The sequence below is a fragment of the Microcebus murinus genome, chromosome 13 (genome assembly GCF_040939455.1).
Source record: "Microcebus murinus isolate Inina chromosome 13, M.murinus_Inina_mat1.0, whole genome shotgun sequence".
In the NCBI taxonomy this organism is placed as follows: domain Eukaryota; kingdom Metazoa; phylum Chordata; class Mammalia; order Primates; family Cheirogaleidae; genus Microcebus; species Microcebus murinus.
In genome coordinates this window covers 37,695,234-37,709,153 of record NC_134116.1, presented here as the reverse complement: position 1 = coordinate 37,709,153, position 13,920 = coordinate 37,695,234, and the positions used below count along the sequence as shown (strand labels likewise).

Genomic DNA, 13,920 nt, shown 5'->3' with positions numbered 1-13,920 from the left:
CAGGAAGGAACTGTTACCATCAGCTCTTCTGGGTTTCCAGCTTGCTGACTGCAGATTTTGGGACTATTCCTTAAGATTTATTCCTCATAATAAATCTCTTTCTGTATACGTCCTGTTGGCTCCGTTTCTCTGGAGAACCTGACTAAGGTCATAGTCCAGGCAAGAGGGAATGGTGACAACAGGGGTCCTGGTGAGAAGTGGTCAGACTTTCCAAGTGTTTTGATGGAAGAGTGTATAGGAGTTGCTAATGGATCAAGAGAAATTGAAGGTTTTTGCATCATTAGTTTATTGAGGTAATAAATACAGGGCAGTGGGTTGGTGGGGGGAGGGATGGGGAGAATCAAAAGAACTTGTGGAGGATGAGGCATTTTGCAAAGGATTGCAAATTGACAAATGTCTAAGTGAGCAATGTAGATTTTATTTTATTTTATTTTATTTTTTTTTTTTGAGACAGAGTCTCACTTTGTTGCCCAGGCTAGAGTGAGTGCCGTGGCGTCAGCCTAGCTCACAGCAACCTCAAACTCCTGGGCTCGAGTGATCCTTCTGCCTCAGCCTCCCGGGTAGCTGGGACTACAGGCATGCGCCACCATGCCCGGCTAATTTTTTATATATATATCAGTTGGCCAATTAATTTCTTTCTATTTATAGTAGAGACGGGGTCTCGCTCTTGCTCAGGCTGGTTTTGAACTCCTGACCTTGAGCAATCCGCCCGCCTCGGCCTCCCAAGAGCTAGGATTACAGGCGTGAGCCACAGCGCCCGGCCGCAATGTAGATTTTAGATGTTCCCTGGAAGCATAGCAGAAAAGATCATAAAAGAGATATTAATAGTTTGTGATGATTTATCAAGAAACAAAATAACCTATCAATAAAAACTTTAAAAATAGGGTAACTAGCTACACATGGTGGCATGTGCCCATAGTCACAGTGAGGCATGGTGGCATGTTTCTGTGGTCACTGCTACTCAGGAAACTGAGGTGGGAGGATCTCTTGAGTTCAGGAGTTCGAGGTTACAGTGAGCTATGCTCGTGCCATTTCACTCCAGCATGGGCAACAGAGTGAGACTCTATCTCTACAAAACCAAAACAAAGAAATAAGGTAGTCGCTAGAAGCCACTCTTGTCCACCAGAAAAAAAAAATGCTCTAAAGCCACAGATCAGTGGGCTGGTCCCTGTGGAGTTTGCAGGAGACCTGCTAGAGTCGATGAAATGGCCCATGGATAGATTTTGTTTGGCTGACATGGCTTTTGTTTTTAAAATCTGAGCCAACATGTATATACCCTGATATTTTTGATACAGTCTTCATCTTCGACTTCTCTTAATGAATCTGGCTACCATGGGCATGCATTCCCCAGAGCAACTGTTATGTAGGGTGTCCTGGAGACAGGATGGGGGGTCTCTGGTATCCTTAGTCTCATGTCTATGTGACATGCTCATCTTGTTCATGTGTATTTTATTCATTTATATTGCTAGATTCATTTCTATTGCCCCTTTTAGGCATCCCTCTTAATTACCTGCAAGATACCTGTCATCATGACCTTGGTGTAGTCAAGATGGAGAAACATGGGCCTGATAATACTGTCTGAGGGTGAAATCTTAAGTAGTTGAGCAAACATGCTCAATTTTAAATTTAAATTAATGTAAATTTCAAGTGAGATTTCTGGCAGTTTGCTTTAGGGATTTGTACTTGCCCTGTTTATATTGAAATCAAAAGAGTTGAAAACATGGGAAACATACAAAGTCTAATTTGTAGATGTTGAAGCAATAAGGGTGTAGCTAATGTCCTGGATATCAGGATCTGGAATTTGAAAGTGATCTGGATGGGCCTATGTCTCCAAAAGGATATTTATCAGGAATAAATTTCAACTGTATTTTGGTTGGAAAAGAAATCACATAGGAGCAGCAGAGTAGTTTTATATTGTTTACAAACCATCATATGTTTTACGCTTCTATCCGTGACATCTCACTGACAGGATCACGTGATTTTAAATTGAGGTTCTTCTATATTCAACTTATTTTTCTACTACATTTGACTACCCTGTGGTCCATTAAACCTCACATGTCATCTTCCTGTGAACTGCGATGTCATTGTCACCTGGCTATTGCCACTGCATGTGATCTCAATGGACAGTGTGTTATAGATGTCAAAATAAAGGGTACCTACGGCCTGTAATGAGAGAAGTTAGGTGGACTCTCTCCATGTACTGACCACTCACTATCTGCTAGAAACTGTGCCAATCACATTATAAATTTTCTTCTCACTAAACTTTTACAGTAACCATGTTATTCTCGTAAGATGAGCATTATTTGTGAGCCTTCTCGTGGTGATTAACTACACCTGAAGTCCAGTACGGAGCTGCAGGTGCCTCATTCTAAAACGGGGAGGATGTGTCACACAGGCACTTGTCTGTAAGGAGGTCGTTGTGGCAGGTGGGATAATGGCCCCCAAGGACGTTCACGTTGTTATCCATGAAAACAGCGAATACGGTACAAGGCAAGGGAGAAAGTGGTTGCAGGTGGGATTTAGGTCATTCATCAGTTGACCTTGAGATGGGGAGAGTATCCTGGGTGATCCAGGTGGGCCCAGTGTAATCACACGTGTCCTTATGTCAGGAAGAGGGAGCGAGGAGAGAAAGAACTAGGTAGATGGCAGTGTGAGAAAGTCTTAGTCTGGCATCGTTGGTTTTGAGGATGGAGGAACAGGGCTATGAACCAAAAAATGCAGGTGGCCTCTGTAAACTGGGGAAGTCAGGGAAACAGATTCTCTTCTAGGATGTAGCAGGAGGGACATAGTCCTGGGGACACCTTGGTTTTTTAGGCCAGTGAGGCTGATCGTGGACTTCCGACCTCCAGAACTATAAGGTAATAAAATTGTGTTGCTTTATGCCACTAAGTTGTGGCGATTTGTTATGGCAGCAGCAGGAAACTTATCATGGTTAGGAGCACGGATTCAAGAGTCAAACTGCTGGATTTGATTCCCAGCTCCACAGTTCAATGTGTGACCTTGGGCAAGTCGCGTAACTTCTTACGCCTTAGTTTTCTCATGTGCAAAATGGGCACAATGATAAGACTCTATAAAGTGTTTTGGTGAGAACTTGAATAAGATAATGAATGCAAAGTGCCTCAGTCGGCTACCTGGCATATAGTAAAACTCAGTATATATTACCCTGGGAAAATGAACCGCTCAACGGAGGGTCAGTTAGGATAATACCGAGAACTGAGTCATGTTACAGGAGGGAGAAGGGGTGCCGAAACAAGGGGCATCTGAAGAGAAGAGGTGAGGTTGGGGGTTCGTGGAGTATGCGGGGCAGGAGAGCTGTCTGAGTCGCTGAGGGGCTCGCTGGTGGGAGAAGGTGAGGTTTCGTTTGCGTTATTAAGCAGGCAGATTTAGGATCAATGTTTTACAGTCACGGTGAGGGTATCTTTAGCCTGCCTTGACAGAGTGATGACTAAAAGTGAATCAGCTTCATAAAGCAGTGAGTCCCTGGGGCTGGAAAAGTTTAAACAAGGGGCGACGATCCAGACACATCATCTGTGGAAATGATCCCTGAGGAGGAGTGGGGGAGGCGACCCCGCAGGAGCTCCAGTTCCCAGCTGGCTCTGAAGCTTCACCACGTAGTTTTCCTTCGTTAAATATGCTCTCGTGCTCCGTGAAATATGCATTTTTGCGTCCTTATGACATGTTTTCTTAAAGCAATTACTTGTTTAGCTTTGGAACATAAAACATGGATAATTTGAGGACAGAGCTTCTTAACCATCTATTGCAGCACTTTGTGTAAGGAGTTAGGTGAGTTTTAGAATTACCTCATTTTTGATGCAAGGTTTAATTTGATGAATATTGTGCAAGACTGCCACTTAATTCATGCTGCAGTTCGACAAAGCCTGTTATTGCTTTATATAGTTAATTGTAGCCCGAGTTGATGACACATTTCAGCTAGCAGGGGCACAAGCCCTCCTTCCCTTGACCTGTGGTTGCCCTCACTTGGCATCTCAGCTCTGCCTCACTGGGTCTGATTTTTGCTCTTGCTGTGCCAGGCAGTGCTGGCAAAAGGTCAAATCACCACGCTGCTGGTATTATCGTGTGTTATCCCCTGGGCCTCCCTGTCCTCAGCTACTCCTTTAAGCATATTCCTACTTGGTCCCTATCCCCACTTTCACATATTACAAAACTTTGTTCTTCTCCTTGTCCTCAATTCCTTTGTTATCAGCAAATGGCTGAGCCTCTTTCTTTGTAGAGAAACTGGTACCCAAGGAAAAGTTTTAAAAAAAATGGATGAGGCCAACTGCTTGTTTTCCTTACAATTAACTATAGAAGTTGGATCTCTAAATGTTCATCTATACATTATAGTCATAAAATGTAGGTGTTACTTGACAGATCACATTTATTATTAGCTATGCCATAAAGTAGAGGATGAATTCTCCAAAATAATAAATTAAAAAGAACAGTGCCAGTTGGTCAAATGGTGACTCAACTGCTTTCTTAATGGTAACTGTATAATTAAAATGCAAATTTGGATGTATGTTAACCACCCTGCTGCTTAGAAGTTGCTTTAAAATAATTTTGAATGATCACAATATATCATAAAAATGGAACCTCAAGTATTTTGGTGATGCTCCAGTGGTGAACTCTGTAATCTCCAGGTGAGTTACGTACACACTATAGAGAAACACTGTTTTAAGTCATAATTGATGGAAATATTTTTATTTGCCAGTGCTTGTCTACAGAAACTTAAACCGCCTGGGGGAATCTTCTTAAAATGCAGATTGTGATTCAGTAGGTCTGGGGTGGAGCTAGATTATTCATTTTTTTTTTTTTTTTTTGAAATAGGGTCTCACTCTGTTGCCCAGGCTAGAGTGCAGTGGCATAGCCATAGCTCATGGCGACCTCCAACGCCAGGGCTCAAGCGATTTTCCTGCCTCAGTATCCCAAGTAACTAGGGCTACAGGAGTCTGGGTCACCATGATCAACTAATTTTTCTATTTTGGTGGGTAGAGACAGGGTCTCAATCTTTCTCAGGCTGGTCTGGAACTCTTGGCCCCAAGCAATCCCCGCCATCCCCTTGGCCTCTGAAAGTGCTAGGATTACAGGCATGAGCCACTGCCCGGCCCAGATTCTTCATTTCTAACAGGCTCCCAGGTGATCCCAATGCTGTTGGTCTGTGGCCCACACTCTGCATAGCAGGCAGCTCAGGCAGAACTTCTCCAGCCTGACTGAGCATGTGCAGCCCGTGAGGGACGACTGCCTGGCTTCCTTCTGGGATTCTGATGGTTGCCACCTCTTGATTGCTGGCACATACCTGCTAACATTTTTGGCATGGTCAGTTCCAGGGATGGAGGAAGCAGGGACTTTGGTGCCACCTCATAAATAAGAAAGGAATTGAAGTCCCTAAGTCTCTTGGCCTCAGGGATAAATTGATTTGCATCATCATGTGCTCAGGCTCAGAGGGATGAGATAGCTTTTTTTGTTGACTAAAATCTTAAAGCAGGCAGGGACTCTTTCTGAGATGAGCAAGACAAAACAATCATGAGAAGACTATTTGGTTAATGGAGGGGAGTACTTCCAGGTGATGTCAATCTGAGAACTTTGGGTTAAGATTTGTATAAGCCCTTAGGTCATAGCCCTGAGCACAGCTTCACTCCTTTTCAGAATTAGGATTTTGGTCTTATTTGGGGCTTTTGTAATAAACTGTTTTATTAGCTTTGTCTCTATTTAAAGAACTGACTTTTATTTACACTCAGGAAATTTTTGCAGAAGTGGGTCTAACTGGTTTGATCTAATGAGTAGACATTTCCATATAGTTAAATTAAGATTCTGTGATACTAAGCATTCCCTCTACATGTTGGAAGTCATCACACTTGAAATTTTATCATTATGGATTTGGTGGGGGGGATCCTTTAAGTAAAAATGAAAGTGACTTTGGGCAGAATAAGAATCTAGGTTGAAGTAGTATACTTTAATAAGGAGTTAGACTGTGCATAATAAAATGATTCAACATATAACAGAAAAATCTGGAGCATAATGGCATTTATGTAAATTAGACTACATGCATATACCTTTTAAAAAGGACATTTACATTTTTAAACACATTAGAGAAGGCACCTTTTAAAAATAACTTGCAGTGAAATTCACATAATGTAAAATTAACCATTTTAAAGTGAACAGTTCAGTGGCATTTAGCACATTCCCAATGTCATGAAACCACTGAATATATCCAACACTCCAAAGTAAAACATCTTAACCATTAGGTGGTTTCTATACATTTCCTCCAGCTCCTGGCAACTGCTAACCTGCATTCTGTCTCTGGATTTATCCATTCTGGATATTTTTTTTTTTTTTTTTTTTTTTTGAGACAGAGAGTCTTGCTTTGTTGCCTAGGCTAGAGTGAGTGCCGTGGCGTCAGCCTAGCTCACAGCAACCTCAAACTCCTGGGCTCAAGCGATCCTTCTGTCTCAGCCTCCCAAGTAGCTGGGACTACAGGCATGAGCCACCATGCCCGGCTAATTTTTTCTATATATATTAGTTGGCCAATTAGTTTTTTTCTATTTATAGTAGAGACGGGGTCTCGCTCTTGCTCAGGCTGGTTTCGAACTCCCGACCTCGAGCGATCCGCCCGCCTCGGCCTCCCAGAGAGCTAGGATTACAGGTGTGAGCCACCGCGCCCGGCCCATTCTGGATATTTCACGTAGGTAGGATAACGTGTGCTGGCTTCTTTCATTTAGCATAATGTTTTGTAGCATGTATCAGTATTCTGTTTCTTTTTATGGCTGAATACTATTCCACTGTATGGATGGACCACAATTTGTTTATCCATTTATTTGTTAACATTTCAGCTGTTTCCACTTTTTGATTATTGTGAAGAATGTTACTGTTAGTGTGCATGTACATGTATGTGTTTGAGAATCTTTTTAATTCTTTAGGGTATGTACCTAGGGGGAAGACACCTTCTTAATAGAAGGTAGAAGGCAGTGGAAATGAGTGAGGATTTGGGATGAGCAGGAAAATAATAATATAAGAGAGAGCCCTTATATTGACTGATAGGAGCTTGCTAAAGTAGGAATGACTAATTCAAATTTTAGGTCCCTGACATTCTTCCCTACCACTTCCATCCTTGATAAAAGAGCAAGGAAATGTGCTAAAATGCCATGAGAATATGTTACTGGGTAAGTGCTTTCGGAAGGGTAATGAGTTGAAAGGCTCTGAAGGCAGAGGTGTTAGCAAAGACCTATCTTACCCTTGGATCTAGTGTTAGAATATTCATGTTGGCTTCAAATTATCCCTTTCTTAACTCTTTTCGGGATTTATAATGGAGATAGGAGTTGAGACTCCATTGAAATGTATAACTGTGTTTATGTTTAAAACTGGAAAATACTAGGAGGGGGTGGAATGTGACCCTGAATTTGGGGTCAAGGAAATAAGAAGAGCTTCTGTCCCCACCACTTGTCCCTCCAGGGATGGAGCATCCTGACACTGGAGGGTGTTCCGGGGGTGGTAGCTTTGGGAAGAGTGATGGGAGGCTGGAATGGGAGACTTGAGGATGCTCAGGGTGATATTCAGATCATGTTTCAGATTTTGAGTGATCTCTGATCTATTGCCAGTGGCTGATCTTCACTGTCACCTATTTACTCCTTAGCTCCCTGGAATTTATGCCCAGTAAATGCACACTTCATCTGATTGCCAAATTCTTTTTGTTGTTGTTGTTGGAGACAGAGTCTCAGTCTGTTGTCTGGCTAATTTTTAAATTTTGTATAGAGACGAGATCTTTTCTTTAACTGCCCCTTTATTATTGGTGGTTGATTGTGAATCCTTTCTTTTTGCTTTTCGTAAGAGAGCTTGGTTGACATCCTTCATTTCAACTACTACCAATGTGTGCTTGACTTAATATCAAATATTTCTTATGGACTCTAAACCTAACTTACTACTAGCCAGACATCTAAAATTCAACATCTCTAAAGGTTTATTTTCTATTCCAAATTAATGACTGCTCTGTATTCTTTTTTTTTTTTTTTTTTTTTGAGACAGAGTCTCACTTTGTTGCCCAGGCTAGAGTGAGTGCCGTGGCATCAGCCTGGCTCACAGCAACCTCAATCTCTGGGGCTCAGCGATCCTACTGCCTCAGCCTCCCGAGTAGCTGGGACTACAGGCATGCGCCACCATGCCCGGCTAATTTTTTGTATATATATTTTTAGTTGGTCAATTAATTTCTTTCTATTTTTGGTAGAGACGGGGTCTCGCTCAGGCTGGTTTCGAACTCCTGACCTTGAGCAATCCGCCCGCCTCGGCCTCCCAAAGTGCTAGGATTACAGGCGTGAGCCACCACGCCCGGCCTGTATTCTTTATTGTTAAAAGTATTGTGATAGCCAGCTTCCAAAGTGGTCCCAACAATTCTCATCTCTGATTTTCACTCCCTTGCACTTAGCCATCATGTCGAATTAACTAGGTGATTTAGTGAAGAGACACCACTCTTCTAGTGAGGTGATTTCCAGAGTGTTGAACTGAAGTCTTGATTCTTCTTGCTGATGTGAGAAGAGAATGTGAAGGAGAATGTGAAGGATGGAGTAATGATAAACATGAGGGAAACGGGAATTGATGGTTTGGAAAATTGTCAGCCTCTTTAGTAAGTGAATGATGCAAGAATTGAGAAATGGTTTTCAGGCATAGCTTAAGTTCAGAGCATTGGCAGGAAAACAAGGTGTAAAGATGAACTTGAGGGTGTGGCTGTAAAATTCTTCAAATTCTTAGAAAGATCCTAGGTGGTGCCTTGGAAATCTGTCCAGTCCAGCAATGGAGCTTCTAAGAAGCCTGAGTGTGGTATTCTTCAGTCATCTCAGTAGAAGCCCAAGGTAGAGAAGGGCTTCTGTTGCAGAGATTTGTGGGCGTGGCTATTGTCCAATGGAATGAACCCCAATAAGATTCACAGAAGACCTGTAGTATATTTGAGAGAATTGTGTATGTGGAGACACCACCACTTTAGTCCCTATACTAAAAGGGACAGAGAATTATAACATTGAGACCTTTACTTTCCCCAAGCTTCTATGGGTAGGAAATGGATTGAAAAAGCTACACAGCTTCAAACACAGGCTATTTTTTAATGTCAAGGAAAGATGTTTTTTAGGGTGGAACCAAGAATCCAGTGGGTGGAATCAAAAACCCTGAAGTATTCCCTGGCCTGCAGTCCTAATGAAGGAATTGCCAGCCTGTGCTTTGCACAATTTCAGAATTTGCATGGACCAGTGACTCACACCTGTGTTCTTTTCATTTCTCCACACTTGACCTGGAGTGTCTATGGTGATTTTCTATCCTACTGTTGTGTGTTGGGGCGTGTGAAGGACCAGTAATTTGTCTTTTGGTTACTTGGCATTCAAGTAGAGGAATGGTACTCGAGGGCCACTCTTAAGAAATTGCACCTGAGGTGCCTCACACACACCTGGTCTGACTTAGATGGTAGCCAATCCCCAAGAAAGCTCCAGTGAGCCTCATCTCCTGCTACTTGTGTTCTGTGAGTCCTCTCTACACTGAATAGGGCTGACCTGTATAACCAAGAGGACATTGAGGAGATGATAGAATGTGACTTCAGAAGCCAGATCATAAGACTTTGCAACTTCCATCTTGCTCTCTCTTGGATCGATGGCTCTATCACGCAGCCCTTTGGAGATGTCCGTTTGGTAAAGAACTGAGGCTTCCTGTCAACAGCCAGCCCTGATTTGCCAGCCAGATGAATGAGCCACCTTGGAAACTGCTCCTCCAAGCTCCAGGAAGGCCTCTGGATGACTGCAGTCTGGGCTGACATCTGGACTGCAATCCGATGAGTGGTTCCCTGAGGCAGAGCCATCCAGCTCAGGCTACTCCCGAATTACTGACCTTCAGAAACTATAAAATCATTAACAAGTGTCTTGTCTTCAGCTGCTAAATTTTGAGCTAATTTGCTATGCAGCAGTGGATCACTAATAGAGGTACCACAGTGAATAAATACGAAGCTTGACAATCTGTAGACTCGCGTGGCTCCTCTTCCTACCTCACCTGTTAGTAAGTACTGCTGTTCCTGATCAGCTAGCTATCTTACCCCAGCTGCCTCCACCCACACCTGGTAGGACTGCTTTATAATTCATTCAAAGCTAAGGGCCGGAGAGGACGTTGGGGAAAATATGAAAATCTTAAGTCATCTAGTTTTCTTGTTCATATAGCATCTGCCTTTATTCATAGTCATAGGAAAATTTAAAGGTAAAAGGAGCTACTAGGTATTTTTCAGATTCAACTGTTTTTGTTGTTTTGTTGTTTTTGAGAAGCCATTTTTGGTTCTGAAAGTATAGGGATTACAGATATTCAGAGCAGGATTTTGACATGAACTATTTTATGTAAGTTGGGCTATGAAATATTTGTGTGATAGGTTGGGCCTAGGAGGTTGGGCTTCACTCCTCTTGGGAAAAGGAGTGTTTGTTCTTGATAATGGGTTATAGATCCACAAACTGCTCATTTCACAGATGAAGAAAACAGAGCCAGAAAGCTTAACAATCTTTCCAAAGTCACATAATTGGTTAGCAAGGCTAACTTGGAGTCCTGGCTACCAGTCCAATTAGATAATATTTATTTTAGTTTGCCCTTTATTTTTACTCTTATTTTTGCTAGTTTCAAGTGAAAATGATTTTATTAAATGAGGACTAAATGTTTCCCACTGGGTGTGGCTTCTTGATGTCTCAACAGACATGAAAATCTTATAATTTTCTATATCTCCTTAGGCAACTCTCTGCCTGAGTCCTTTGAAATTGCAAACAATGAATTACCAGTGGGCTCAAGTCCAGTAAGCATGATTTAAGTTGCAGTTCTGATCTTAGTACAACCTGTTCCTGCTGCACAGGCCATGTGTGACTGTGCTTACTAAGTTTTTCTGTTTTAAACCTGGACATCATTGAATTGTTTACAAGATATTTTGATTTTTTTAGTTAAAATAAAGACTTTAAGACTAGAATTTAATCATATTAATTATATTTTTCTTGAACTTTTTCTATAAGTAAGTATACTCACTTTAGATTTTAAGTGGTTTCTTTCTAAATACTTAACATGATTTCTGAGCAGTGTGTGGCTTTATTTATCCTTATCAACCTGTACATATTTGTCAGACAGATGAATGCTGATTATGTTTGTATCAATATGTGAAGAATTGTTTTGTCTTTCAGTTCAGTAAAGTTACTTTTAGTTTAACTTTGTTTTAATATTTTAAAATACTTTAAACATTCAGAACCAAATTGAATTGGTGGGGAGACTTCTAATGATTTGTTTTTCCTTTCTGGACATGAGATTTGCTTCCTGTAAAACTTAGGGCATTGATACACCAAACCATTTGTTCTTCTTCTTAGAGGGCCAGTTTTAGAACCATTAATTTGTATCATTCGATAATTACAGATAGTATAGTTTTTAGAAACTGTGAGCTTAACAAAATTATCACTTCCTGTTCCTCTTGGAACTTTGCCAATACATTATTTCTTCTTTTTCTGCATGAAGTCAAAGTCAAACATCTCTCATTGAGCTGCTCAATTTTTGACTTACAAATTTCTTTAATCTTTGAGGGATCTTATTTATAATAATTCATGGCTTTCAGTTGCCAGTTAGGTGGTTCACACTACCTTTTTTGCTGATAGTAGCCTGGAATAACCTTCCATCTCTACACATAGTGGCTTTTTTTTTTTTTTTTAATGTCCCTTTCCCTAGCAATCAGTGTTGCTTTTCTCTTGCCACACCTTCTCTCGCACTTTCCCTAAATCCCCTCACTCTCCAAGAACCCAAACTGTTGAATTTAGCCTCTTTATCTTTGTTTTCTTAAATCATTTCCTCCTATTTTGCAATATCGCTCTGACTTTTCTTCCTGTGGGAGTGATTGCCTTTCTCCAAGTGGCAGGTTTGTCTTCTGGTCTGTGAAAGTCAGCTCTGAGGGAGGCAGAAGAGGTTCCAGGGAGCCGCTGGAGGCTCCCGCCACAGAGGTGGCACTGCCAGCAGGCTTCACTGTACCGATGTGTGTTGGCATGCTGGGAGGCCGTCCCTTTACCTGAGAGCCTTAACAAAGCGAGTGTGGAAGAGCTCACGTGGGATCGGCACAAGCTCAACCCCATAAAGTGTTCTCCTTTTTCAGAGTAGTAAAGATGAAGCCTGAGCTAATTTTGGTAACCAAATAAATGCACGACTCTGAAATGTAGCTGACTGTAAAATAGAATATATTGTAATCTGTGTTTGTGCAGGAGTTTACATTAATGAAAAGCATTGGTTTGTGAATGGAGGATTTTGGTTTTGAAATCAGATACGAGCACAACCTTGGAGGTAGGGGATAGATTTTCATTTTTTGGAAGCAGCTCTTGAGGCAGGTGCAGGGTGAGTAATGTGCCACACAGTGCGAGTCAGCCAATGAGCACTGGGCTTCTCCTCGGTCCTATGGTATAGTTTCCCCGTCTGTCAAGAGCTGGCCCGGCAAACAAACCCAGATTCCAGGTGTGGTATTCCACAGCCGTTCTGTAATTTGTAATCATAGAAACAGAATGTTCCTCCTCTCATTTCTTCCCTGCCAGCAGTTTCTGGGTGGGTGCATGTCAGTAGCTGGAGTTATTTTTAAAGAGGAGAGGTGAGGCTTGTCGTGCGAAGCTGGGAAGAGGGCGTTTGTTTGCAGAGCAGCGCTGACATCAAAGTGTAGATTACTGCTCAGTGGCTAGGCACTTGTCCTATAACAGGTAATGTTTAACGTGCCAGTCCCAAAGATCACAGAAACAGCGTAGCCCAGGCATCAGATAGCACTACCGTTCGTGCTGTGAAAGCCTGAAAGGCTGTATGTGCCCCATGTATTTTTTTTTTTCAAATATACATATGCATCGGTCTTGCTGCCGCTTCTTTTGCTGACTGTAATTGGACTTTGAAGCTGTGAAGTTATAAAAATTTGTAACCTTTGAGAGAGAGCTCGGCTAAGCAATCACTTTCCACTTCTTTTCACAGGATAATATAAACGTTTTTTTGAAAGCTTGTGAACAGATTGGATTGAAAGAAGCCCAGCTTTTTCATCCTGGGGATCTTCAGGATTTATCAAATCGAGTCACTGTCAAGTAAGTTTCACTGGTTCGTTAGATATATACATAGTTAAATTTAGGACTCGGTAGCTTAAGAGAAAAGAATTGCTGAGAGTTCGTGATTACAGAAAAATTGTTCCTTGCTCTGTATCTTCCTCTCTTCTCATACCAAAATAGACTATTTAAGAAATGGCTTAGGGACTGTGGTTGGTAACATGGCTTGGTCTTATTGTAAATCTTCATACTGACTGATATGGCAGCGTTTATATTTTAATGCCTGCGCAACGTGGTAGTTTTTGGTTGCTAATGGTGAGGATACTCATTATACTTATAAAGTAAATTTAGAGATTAGATTATAGCTTATAGAGTGAAAATAATTATTTTTAGATAGTTTTTAAATATATTTGGAGTTAAAACATTATTAACATAAAAATTAGATCAGGACAGTAGTGGTAAAAGAGACTTTCTTAATTGGAAGGCAGCAGTGCCTGGGACCTACAAGGCCAAGACTTTGTTAGCTGTGGCTGATTTTTAAACATGAACTGTTTTTCACTATTAATAGTATGGATGAGAAAGTGAAAGTGGGGGTGAGAACATGTATGTGGATATACTGTTAGATTTTAGGTGGAAAATGGTGTTCCTTTTTGAGTGTATGATTTCAGGAAATCTGAGTTTAAGCTCTTGTGAGATTTTTTTCCCCCCTATAAATCTAATTTACTTCCGGGAAGTCAGTAATAAACTTGTGTTATCAGATAAATGTGACAGGAAAATTAATTTTGTAATAACTAACTCCTTGTCATCCTGGCTCTTAAACCCAATTAATATTTTTCCAACGAGAAAATGAACACCTTGTTTTATCTATAGAAATAATGAAAATGGAAAA

General features: G+C 41.3%; 1 protein-coding gene across 10 annotated transcripts in view; it reads left to right on the top strand.

The window, feature by feature from the left end:
• Nucleotides 1-13,920, top strand: part of LMO7 (LIM domain 7) — a 196,754-nt gene that overhangs the window by 89,923 nt on the left and 92,911 nt on the right. For 8 of the 10 annotated variants that reach the window (XM_012737046.2, XM_012737055.2, XM_012737054.2 and 5 more), the window contains exon 5: nucleotides 12,967-13,073. In XM_012737046.2, coding sequence (XP_012592500.2) covers nucleotides 12,967-13,073 — 107 coding nt within the window. Of the gene's footprint in view, nucleotides 1-12,788; nucleotides 12,876-12,966; nucleotides 13,074-13,920 lie in introns of those variants that run through there. The other 2 variants (XM_076009365.1, XM_012737057.2) reach the window with 2 other exon arrangements.